Source organism: Panthera onca, chromosome C2, assembly GCF_046562875.1.
Source record: "Panthera onca isolate mPanOnc1 chromosome C2, mPanOnc1 haplotype 2, whole genome shotgun sequence".
In the NCBI taxonomy this organism is placed as follows: Eukaryota; Metazoa; Chordata; class Mammalia; order Carnivora; family Felidae; genus Panthera; species Panthera onca.
The window spans coordinates 135422638-135434934 of record NC_138347.1 but is presented as its reverse complement, the minus strand read 5'-3'; the positions used below and the strand labels follow the sequence as shown (position 1 = coordinate 135434934).

Below are 12297 nucleotides of genomic sequence, written 5' to 3'. Positions count from 1 at the left end.
TGGGGGCCTCTCATTATGTTATAGAATTATCTGCTTTAGCAAAGGTTTTTCTTCTAAAGAACTTCATAACATTTAAAGGTTAATATGTTAGGTAAAGAACAGTATCTTAAGATAAGTGTTTTTATTACAGGACATGATGGGATGGTTTTTATTAAATTACATGATGATTTGAATGGGGAAGAAGAAAAAGTGCCCTGCTTCTTGCCCTCAACTTTAATGCCTTTAATCAAATAATGACCTTCTGGAAAATAGTTAATTTTAAGCATTTGGAAAGATCAATACCACTTTGCCACCAAAAAATGGCCTGGACGATGAAATTTGATGTATTTAAAGTATCATTTCACCCTCTTAACCTAGTAAATAATTTAAAATGCTTTCAATATTGTTTTGCTACTGTTCTGTTTCCCGCTGTTTGAAGTGTTACGACTGTTCTCGAGGAAAAGAAAAAGGGAGAAGTTGGTATGTGAAGCATCCGGGCCTCCAATCTGGAAGTGGGGTTTTACCTCCATTGGGTCCTGTGTCTGCAGTAGGGCCCCAAAGAGGTGATAATGTGTTAATACTGTATTTGAGGCAGAGTGTAGTAAAAGGCATAAAAAGTATGAAAATGGAACCCTTCTGGAATGTTAAAGGCATGGCTTACGCCGCCATCGGTCGCTTTGCGTCTTTGTGATATCTGTAAACCTTCATGCTAAAGGTGAAAGATTCTGCAACTCTGACAATTAGAACCCATTTTCCCCCCAGCTTATAGAACATTGATATGAAATTACCCTTGAGTGCCGACAGCTTTGTAAATAAAAAAAAAAATTGCCCTCTATTAGCATGTTTGTGGGCAGATTAAAAACTGTCTTCATTAGCATAAGTAACACTTACGGATTCTTTTAAAAGTAGAAAATTATTTGCTGAATGATAAATTGCTAGCTTTATAGTTAGTTGTTGTTGAAAATGTACTCATTCAAAATGCCTGGTGTAGTTTAGTCTACAATACTGAATTTTTTGTGTTGGAAGTACTATTTAATGGATTATGTACTTAATCCTTGTTCCTACTACTTGCTAAAATGTAATTCGTGCTTTCCACTAAAATGTTTGTATCAAATACGTCCCTATTTAGATTGATTTCTTTTAATATCATATATTATTATACTATATGCCCCAGAGATTGGAACAAAATACTCCTGCAAATAACACATAAAAGATGAGGGTGAGGGGGAATAAACACAGACTATAAAATGTTTTGCTTTTTAGAACTCACGTTACCATTCCGTTTTTTAAGATGTATTTTTCCTTCTTAGTTGCAGCAAGAATTGTCATTTTCTTTCTTCTTTTTTCTTGTAGCTCTAGGATTTAAAATGTATATGCATATAACAATAACATATACGTATCTGTATATTGCATTAAATGATTTTTTTTTCCTCAGAGAATACTGAAGCCTATTTTCCCCTGGAAAGCTCGTTGTGTTATGTGTTCCCAGCTCTGTCACAGAACAGGCCCTGTAAGGGTTCTCTTTTTATGTTTGTGAGACTGTATAGGTACAATAAATTCATTCAGGAAAGGAGGTTACTTTTCTGACTCAATTAAAATCATTGTGTACCCTTCTCCGTTCAGATGTTCGAAGTGAATTGACTTGAATTAATTGTTCTAAAAAGAGTGGAGTGGAAATCAGGGATCGAGTTTGGTTGGAAATTAGCAGCTGAGAGATGAGGGTGCCAGGATTTTTATTTAAATGTGGTACAACAAGATTCTGTCAGTAAAGCACATCATTAGAATATTGAGTTTAGAACTGCTAATTTTTCCTTTAAAATGAGCATACAGTCATGTGTTTCATGGACCATAATAAATTGCCATTGTGTTGTCATTGAGTTTGTTTTGCTTTTTTTCAGTACTGGTTTGGCAGCCATTCTGCATTTTCTCTTTTCCTTCCCCGCCCCTCCCCCATCTTACTTTTTTTTTTTTTTTTTTTTTTTTAATAGATCCCTCACCAAAACCCGTCCGAAGAATGTTATTTATTTCATGCGGTCTTAGGTTTAGCATCTTCTGCACCGTTTTCTTGCTTACGGTAGCAAGACATTTGCAGATGGTTCTTGGTTACTATAAAGTACATAACAGTATTTCCTTTGTGGCAGATGGATTTAAGACTTTTAGTTCTCAATAAATGTAGGTTTACAATACATAACTTTACAGGATTTGTGTTGTATATAACAGGTTTGAACATATTATCTCAGAATTCATCTGCATGGCATTTTCAGCTTATTCAGGGTTCAAGCCAGTTTTTTTAAGTAATGGGGGAGCGCTGTGATTGATAGCAACAGCTCAAGGCGTGATTTTGAATGGAAACAAAGGGTTTAGAACAGAAGGTGTCAAATTAAACTTTGTCAGTTTGAAAAGTAGTAACATCCTGAAAGTATTACTAATTTATTTACATGTGGCTACTGTTTATATTTTGCCCTCTTTATATGCAGTGTAATGTTGCTTGGCAAATTGACTACACTTAAAGTTTAGGTTGTTCCTTGTGCCATTTTAGTTTTCTGAGCGTGGATTGGTCTTATTATTTTAAGGCTGTTACGCTCCTGTCTTTCCTACTGTACGGAACAGTTGTGATCTAATTTGATTTGGGGAGTAGCTCACTACTCCCGCCTGTGGTCTTAGAATATTTCAAGTCCCAGAGACCTCTCTTAAAAATGTAATTATGTTCACATTTTGCAGCAAAGTCCTGCATTTCATTCCTTGCCTCTCCTCTACCAAGCAGATCTGTACATTTATCACTTAAAAACCCATACAGTGCTTAGGGGAATCATCATTATTTGTCAGATATTGTAATATTCTGACACGTTGCTTGTCTTACCAAGTTTCTTGGCTCTAATAGTATCACTTATGGAAAAGTGACCTAGAAAAAGGTATTGGGGAATTAGAAAGCATTTGGCTTTTTTAGTCACTTTGTGCAAAAACCTAGATCAGATTACTGTCATCATTAATAGAGTCTCAGTCGATAGGATTTGAGGTAGTCAGAATATTCCAAGGTATTTAAATAGTATTAGAATAAATTAATCTTATTTTTGCCAGTGTAAATTGGGAATGAGCCAATGTCTCTGCTGACAAAGAACTAGCGTATCAAAATGTCTGTTTTCCGTTATTTTCCAAGAGAGACACACGTCAAGAAAAGCACTCCCCCTTTTTAATTTTTTTTTTCTTTTTGGAATACCCTTGTAGAACTAACAGTTCCCAGCTGCACCGTTAAATATTTTTCTAAGAAGCATCTGATTTCAGTCTCTTAAAATCATCATGTCTCTTGAAAGGCTAGCAGAGACAAGCTTCAAACTTATAATTCATCAAATTATTTTTAGATAAGGAATTAGAAGTATTATTTAAGGGCAGAGGTTAATAGCAAACTACTGGAAATGTTATGGTAGTCATGGGCAATTAATAAAATAAGGATCCATTCATCAGTGTAGAGACACAGAAGTGACAATATGAGCAAAATATTTGTCGAATGAGTCACGGCTCTTTTTCTGAAATATTTGTTAAACCAGCATGAGTGTGATTGTTTAGGAATTAGCTATCATTATTAGCCATTTTAAAAGAACTAATGATTTTCTTTTCCAAAGAACATCTGTGATCCACATGTTTTTTCACATATATCCGAGTGCTAACTGATCTCTGTGTTACTTTAAAAAGTTTTTCTAAAGGATTGGAAAAATTATTGGAGTGTTTCAGCTCCCTCCAAGAAGCTTTTCTTATGTGAATTATTCTTAATTTAACTTTCAGCAATTTTTAGTTACAGGCATTTAGTTCTTAAAAAAAAAAACAAAACAAAACCTTAGCTGCTCAATGCTTAGCACTTAGTGGGCCAATATACAATACCAGCTAAGTACAAAACCCCCCAAATCCCAACTTTTCTGTTCTGTTTTTAATGCGCCCTCTAACATCTTGAAAGATAAATAGAACTGCAGTAGTTTCCTCCGTGTAGGCATGGGGGCCTGTCAATTGCCGTAGCTGAAGAATGGAGGAGGAAAGCCATCTTAACCATAGTTAATATTCAAGCCTACAGGAAGATATATATCTGAAACCTGCACAGCATCCAACTTAGAGGTAAAGTATAAAGAAATAGCTGAGATGTAGGAAAATATAAAATATTTTCATGGCTCAATCCAGATAGCAAATATTTGCCAATAAGAGCTAAATAAACATCTCCAGGGCACATGTGCAAGTGGGTCTCAAATACTCAAATACAGTTTGAGAGTTAATGTTATACTCCTATAGAGCGAAAATATGACACATCATCATATTTTTCTGGAAATAAACGTAGAATCGCCATGGTTAGGAAAGAAGCACATTCAGTGATATGCTCATCACAATTATTACTTTTTTTCACTAATATTCTTGCCGGTAAATCTTCAGTTTACTGCCTGCTCTCTCAGCCTTGAATTATGCATTCAGCGGCACTGAATGAGTGCATGATTGCGTGACCATCTCCTTGTACGTATTTGTTTAATTAAGAAACCTGTTGAGTAGAGAAACAAATGTCTTAGAAAAAAATAGATCTCATGAGGTTTAGCAACAGTCACTCACCCTTGGCTGGTTAGTAGGTGGGTCTTGGGAAGCTAATGTTAGCAGCTCTCCATCTTTTCTTTTAAATTCTCTCACGTAGGCCATTTGGGGCAGAATGGGCCTTGTTTCTTTTTGCTGTATGTTGCAGTTAGAAGGGGAAGGGGAATTTTCTCCGGTAGTTCAGTATGGGACGAATGGAGAAAAGTCATACCGTTCCCTGGTCTCACCCCGTACAACAACAGCAGCAATACACCAAAAAAACTTTCGTTGGCCGGTTCTAAAACGCAGATGATAAAGAAATTGTGCTTTTTCCACTCCCATCGAACTAATTTAGTTGGCATTTCCAAGAAATCCCTTCATCTTCGGTCAAGTCCCTAAAGCAGAGCCTAAGACAGGAATCAAGTGTCTAGGCTTTTATGAGAGACCTAGAAGGAGTGAGGGAGGATAGGGAAGAGGTAGGGGTCCGGTGAGAGGTATGGTCTCAGGTGGTCTGTATTGATGGGGGAAGGGAGTAAGAAGAATGGGGAGGGCCATCTCTGTTGAGTAAATTGAAGGGTTGAGTGAGTGGTCCCTTGAGGGGAAGAGGACAGGAACGTTGTACCACTGGGTCAGCCAGTCACTGGCCACCCCAGGGTGAGGGGGTCAGTGAGGACGTGGAGGAACTGTCCAGGCATCTCCAGGCGAGATGACTCCAGACATCGCCCCAGAGAAGGATGTGGCTCTGAGCTGTTAGCAGGCAGCACGGCAGCTGCAGGTGGTTGCCTTGCTGGTGAAGGGGTTTGGGTGGGACACACGCTCCCTCTCGCCACCCCGTTGCTTAGTGTCCATCATGGCAGCCAAAATGAAGAACGTTCGGAATGGTGATTAGAAGATGTTAGGGTCCTCTGTTGGACCACTCAGTTTTTGACAGATAATCTGAGGATCAAACATGGGACCCTTGGGGAGGCATCAGAGAGGTTCAGGTTTGGGCATTCATTGGACATTTCCTTCTCTCAGCCTAGGAAATCTATTAAAATTCTTGCCTGATGAATCATATTGCACACTGCAGTGGACAGAAAAAAACAGGCCCTGAGATGTTTTTCTGGAAAGTTGTTTCTGGGAGAATTCTTCTAATGCCCATTCTGAGCATTACGCTTACACTAGACAACGTTCTCACTCACACTACTGCACATGTCTGTTTTCTCTCTCTCTGTCTCTCTCTGTCTCTCTCTCTCTCTCTCTCTCTCTCTCTCACACACACACACACACACACACACACACACAAATATTTACACGTAGTTTCCTTCCTAATACAAGAAGTATAAACTTGAGGAATCCTTTTAGAAAAAAACTATTCCAAAAATCTGCCCTATCTCTTAAATACCTTCAGGATCTCAGACGGCCACTCATCAGACAAGAAAGTTGGGCACGACTAGAAGCACACTCAACTTGGCTCTTCTCATGTTTCACATATTGCAAAGTCCGTGGTAAATGTGTCTTGCCCTTGGAATCTAAAAAATATGACCCTCCTTTGAGATGCAAATCTGAACATTTATTAGAAACAGAGCCTGCCTCCCTGACACGTACAGCTATTCTTTCTTAACAGGTTAAAAAAAAAATTTTTTTTTAAGCAGGTTGGAGTGTTTTGAGCTTATAAAAAAAAGTTAACTTCACAGGGTCTTTTCTTTTTAGCTCTTAATGGAACATACCAGCCCCCCCACAGGCATGAACTGACCTATTATGCCCTTGTCTCCAAGGGGTGGTTGTGTGAGCTGTTACGCTGGAAAGAAGATCCCTCTCCAGAAAACAGGACTCTGTGGGAGAACCTCTCCATGATCCGAAGGTTCCTCAGTCTTCCTCAGCCAGAACGTGATGCCATTTATGAACAGGAGAGCAACGCGGTGCATCACCATGGCGACAGGCCGCCCCACATTATCCATGTTCCAGCAGAGCAGATTCAGGTTCGTTTACCTTGGCCAATTCAATATAGCACTAAGTAAATAGAGCTTTACACTTAGCAGGGAAATTAGCGTTTCTCTTCTTCCCGCCAGTCTAAACATAGGCTTTAGCAAGAGATAACAATACGCTGCCATCTTGCTCAGGGGAGTAAAGGGAAATTAACACACTTTTTCCAACATGTGTATTGTGTTCCTCTTCCCTCATCTCCCCACCCACAAAGTGGCAGGAACCCCCTTTCTAACACTTGTTTGGCAAGTGTGTTTTTGTTCGAATTGGGTGGTTTTGTGTGTGAGAGCTCAAATTTTGTTTTTGTGTTTTGAAAATCAGAATCTAAAAAAAAAAAAACCCACTATTTTTCTAATGACTACCAACACTGCCCTTTAGGAAAGGGATTTTCTGTAGAGGAGGTCTGTGCAATCACAACGTTATACCTCCTTGGGTGCTGTCCAGGATGAGGAGGGGAGGGAAACCTAATTGGAATCTTGCTTCTGACTCCTTGGCCCTTCCTTCACCTTGTAGCTGTCTCCCCACACCCTCACAGAACACAGGTTAGGGGTGAGTCACGTCTGTTTGTCTTTCCTTTAGAGCCCCTCTCCCACCACCCTTGGGAAAGGAGAGTCTAGAGGCGTTTTCTTACCAGGCCTGCTGACCCCTGCACCATGGCTCGGTGCTGCTCCTCAGGTGAGCGGGCACAAGTTAACCTATGCCAGCGAGAGGGGGTGGCGTGAAGACCTGCTCTCCCTTGGTCTGGATTTTCAGACTTGCAAAGGACATACTAACCATGGTGGTAGCCAAAGACCACTGTGCCCCAGATTCAGCCGTGTGCTGAGCTGGTCATGGGACTGGTCTCCATTCATCCACTGAGGGAACGCCCCTGTGAGTTTAGGTTGGGAGGCTCTACGATCATGTAGTTTGTTGGTGCCTTATGGCCTTGATTTGTATGATGTATTTCTGTTAAATCTAAGGGGATATTTTTAGCTTTCCCATATAAGAGAAAATGCCATTGCTTTGCAGAGTCCTAAAATTCTGTCTTTGTTGAATCACCTGCATTATTTCTTGGTATTGCTGTGGAAAATGTGTGTGTGTGTGTGTGTGTGTGTGTGTGTGTCTGTGTATGTACACACACACAGACACACCACACAGCTGAAAACAATAATAGGGCTATCCATCCACTAGGAAAAAAAATCCTTGAGTGTGTATTAAAGATAAATTGGAAAAGAGAATCCCTTAGGATATCAAGCACTAAAATAATCATGAAAGCCTGAAAAACTTACTGTTTAGCAAAAACAAAAAAAAAAAAAAAGAAAGGTGTATGTTAAGTAATAAAAATAGTACTTGTTTGAAAATGTAAATTGTTTTTAATAAAATTGTTTCTTAGGGGGATAAAAGGAAATGCTTAGGCACGGTATAAACGTTCTAATATTTCGCGGCTTACTCAGGTTGATTTGCTTTGATGATAAGAATTATGGATATAGAGTATACAGTATGTGCATGTGTCACACATTTGTTATGTATAATTGTGTATGGAAATTACAGCACATATACAGACACTAATTACGAAAAAGTGTCTGTATACACTAAATTTAAATCCTAATCACATCTCAGTTTACTATAGACAAAACAATTTGCTAGCCGTTGTATGGTGGATCAAACCTTTATTTTTCCGTAGGAAAAAAAAAAAAACTTGCAGTGTCAGCCTAGTGCAATTTGGTAAGTAATTGTGCGTGTATTAAATCGGAACTGACTGGTAGGAAACTCACAAAAGTGAGAATCCCAAAAATCCTCGGAGTCTTAGGGGATAGTGCTGAAAAAGAGCAGACGTTTATCTATTTTATTTGGAATTTAAATAAGACTTTCCGTTCTTGCTCCATGTTTTAGCCATGGATGAAATGAGGCAAAACACACATTTCTTTCCCCAGGCTCTGTAGCTCTCCTTTCTAAAATGCCTTTGAAATCCTTACTCCTCAATCTTCGTTTTAAATCTTTGTTCATTATTTACATCATAATTTGCTTTGCTGTCTTCGTCTTTGATGCCTATCCTTCTGGTGAAGTTCATGGCCCGTATTTTCAGCGCGCTGACTTTTCACTTCCGTGAGCCAGACAGAAAATGAAGGGCAGGGAGGCTCCACTGACCTCCGATAATGCAGCCCAGCGGCTGCCTCCAAAATCCTAGTAACGCCTCCCCTCCCGGTGTTTATCATTTTGACTTCTTCCCCTGATGGCGTGGGCCATCTAGCCGGCCTCCCTTTTTGTCCTGAATCTTGTCCCCCTCGGAGAAGCTACTGGTGGGATTCCGAGCCACCTGCCTCCTCCCAGATGGCTTCGCGCGCCCGCCTGGGGAGAAGGCAGAGCTCTGACTGTCCGCTTGTTCCTTTGCAGCAGCAGCCGCAGGCGCAGGCGCAGCAGCAGCCGGCGCCGCCACCCCCGCAGGCGCAGGCGCAGCAGCCGGCCGGCCCCCGGCTCCCCCCGCGGCAGCCCACGGTGGCCTCGCCCGCAGAGGCCGAGGACGAGAACCGGCAGAAGACCCGGCCGCGGACGAAAATTTCCGTGGAAGCCCTGGGCATCCTCCAGAGTTTCATCCAGGACGTGGGCCTGTACCCGGACGAAGAGGCCATCCAGACTCTGTCCGCGCAACTTGACCTTCCCAAGTACACCATCATCAAGTTCTTTCAGAACCAGCGGTATTATCTCAAGCACCACGGCAAACTGAAGGACAACTCCGGCTTAGAGGTGGATGTGGCCGAATACAAGGAAGAGGAGTTGCTTAAGGATTTGGAAGAGAGTGCCCAAGACAAAAATGCTAACACCCTTTTCTCGGTGAAGCTAGAAGAAGAGCTGTCGGTGGAAGGAAACACAGACATTAACACTGACTTGAAAGACTGAGATCAAAGTATTATTTTCATTCAACAGTGCCACTGGTATTTACTAACGACGTGAGAAGTCCACCTTGTATTCTCTCAGAAAACCTTTGTTGTTCATTGTTTGGCCAATGAATCTTCAGAAACTTGCACAAACAGGAAAGTTGAGAAAGGATAATACAGACTGCACTAAATGTTTTACTCTGTTTTACAAACTGCTTGGCAGCCCCAGGTGAAGCATCGAGGATTGTTTGGTATTTAAAATTAAAATTTGTGTTCACGGGACGCATCGAGGTGCATACCCGTAAGCATGATACCAGTGATATCTTTTTTTTAAAAAAAAAAAAAATTATTCTGGAGCCTCAAACAAGCATTATAACTTCTGTGATTATTATTTCCTTCCTTTAATTATTTCTGTAACACTCCACACTGATCTTTGGAAACTCGCCCCTTATTTTAAAAAAAGAAAAAAAAAGAGTTTGTTACTCTATTGTATGTTACAAAAGAACTATAGACTGTGGAATGCAGTTTAAAGATGACATATGCCAACAAATGCCTTGTATTATATGGCACTGCCGTAATTCAAATTTGTTTTTATTTTGGAAATAAAAGTTCACTGTAATTTTTTTCATTCTCATTGTTACATGATTTTTTAAAAAATGAAAAGAAAATGTGAAACACAATTTAGTCCTCATTATTTATTTGTAGATCCTGCAGCATCATGTTGTAATTAATTTTTTGGAAGTTTCCGTTAAATGTAATATTGCTTCTCTTGTTACCATACTGATTCTTTTCTATTTATAAATGTATTTTGATGGGCAGTAAAACAAAGTGTCTTAAAAGTTTTAAATAGAGAAAATGTGCTTTACACAGTTGCCTATAAAAAGTGCTCTATGTTATCCAAGCAATTCATACTATAAGCTTCACTCTTATTGTTGTATGCAATTTTTACTATCATGCAAATAAGCTTAGGTAAATAAAACTAATAGATCACCTTAGAAAATTATGCAATTAATGTGAAAATAATGGATGTTTGCAATGTGTCTTCCTTTGGTTTACAATCAATTTTAAAGCTACATCTGTATAAAATTTCTGTATAAAGGCGTATTTCTTTTTTATGAGTTTATGGCTATGAAAACACCAGCTATTTTGTTACAGCTGGCTGTTTTTATAAGTGTATCACAATTTTCTTTATGCAGAAATGTTCTGATTAGGAGTGGTTATTGACTGTAACTACACAATTAAAATTGTTTGTATGGTATGACATGGTAGGGTTTGTCTGCTTATGTGAAGTAACTTGAAAGAGTCAAAGATGGCCCTCTCAGTTAGGTGCATGTTGATACTTTCTTGAGGATATTTTACCGATTTTATAAAGAGCAACTGAAAAGTCACTTGAAACACTGTAAATTTCAGTCACAGACGTGGTCATTTTTTTAAGTTTAACAACAAAGACCATAGCCTGTTTTTGCTTAACATTTTGCCTAACAAACAGAGAGAGCAGGATGGTCAGAAGACCTGCCAACGAAAACATAAATCTAGTCTCTAGGAGTTATGCACTTAGAATGAATTCGTCTGCGTTTAGTTCACAATAATTGATTATGGCAACGCTTTTTTTAAGCTAATGTATAAATATTTTAAAGGCCTTTACCAGTAACAAAGTAAGTAGGGAAAAAATGGACCTTCTGTATAAAAACGTCACAGTAAGCAATGTATTTTTTTAAGTTCTAAGTGGAATATGAGTTAACTCGGAGCTCATTTGGTTGTGTATGTCATAAGTATAGGAACTAAATGAAGAGAATAAGAATAACACACCTGGATCTTAAACACAGTCTTCTGAACTCTCGCAACATAAAGCTCTGTAAACTCCAAGATCTAGAATGAGATGTGCTAATCATGGTCGTGGAAGGGATTGAGGCCAGCGCTGCGGTTTTTGATTGTTAGTATTTTGTTTGTATTCACTTTATCTTTTGCTGCTTTTTAAGGTTTCCTAGATGTTGATAGGGGTATCTGTCTGGGTTCCTTGATGGTTGGTTCTGAAATTGTCCAATCTCTTCATGCCTAACGTTTTTCCAGGCCCTGATGAGCTCAGTGGTACGCAACTGGGCTGCTTTAATGTTGAACTTTTACTTAAGGAACTAAAATGGCATCATTGAAGACTCCCAATTCAGCCGTAAAAGTACTATTTACTTTTGAAGCACAGCTGAACTACGAAGGCAGCTGGTTTGCTGTAACTTAAAATTGTATTGAAAAAGTTTTCAGTTCTTTTTATTAAATGAGAAGACAACTTTTAAACATTTCTTGCGTAGAGTTCAGAAAATCACTTGAGCAAACGACATTTGAATTAATAAAATAGAAGCTAGATTTCATGTATTTAAAAAAGGAATACATAGAAACGAGTATGCCATAAAGTTTTTTACAAATTCCTTTCTCCTGCTTTTTCTCCTCTGAGTTTGGGGGAGAAAGGTAGAGCAAAGGGTAGACTTTTATTTTTTTAACCGGCCCAACAGAATATAAGGTGCCAGAAATTTAATTTCTTTAGAACGAAAAATTGGGTTGCAAATACGATTTCGCCATTCACAGTAACCTCATTTCTTTTGAAATAACATTTTGAAAGAATTGATGAGTGTGTGTAAGAAATCAATACGATACTAATGAAAGTCCCAGACCCTTTAACGTAAGCAGCATAATCGTACTAATATGATCTTTTAAGCCAAAAATTAAAATAAAAGCACATATTAAAAGAGAGTGATGGTCATGATGGAGTGAGCAAAATTGTTTCCAGGGAAGATGGCACAATGTGACAATGATTCGTTTGGGTGATCTTCCACATTGCTCCCCCGATGTTTTTTATTGTTAATACCAGTCCTCTTACTACAGGTGGCTATGGTAAAAACTCCTTGAACAAGCTTCATTGTGTCCAAGGATTTCAGAAACTTTTAAAAGCTGGGCATGACATAGC

General features: G+C 39.1%; 1 protein-coding gene across 9 annotated transcripts in view; it reads left to right on the top strand.

Moving 5' to 3' along the window:
* Window positions 1–12083, top strand: part of SATB1 (SATB homeobox 1) — a 101601-nt gene extending 89518 nt beyond the window's left edge. For 6 of the 9 annotated variants that reach the window (XM_081790133.1, XM_060638583.3, XM_060638580.3 and 3 more), the window contains 3 exons: window positions 6279–6482; window positions 7066–7161; window positions 8860–12083. In XM_081790133.1, the coding sequence (XP_081646259.1) occupies window positions 6279–6482; window positions 7066–7161; window positions 8860–9363 (804 nt within the window). In that variant the 3' untranslated portion in view covers window positions 9364–12083. The remainder of the gene's footprint in view (window positions 1–6278; window positions 6483–7065; window positions 7162–8859) is intronic. The other 3 variants (XM_060638587.3, XM_060638589.3, XM_060638588.3) reach the window with 3 other exon arrangements.
* Window positions 12084–12297: the final 214 nt, after the last annotated feature.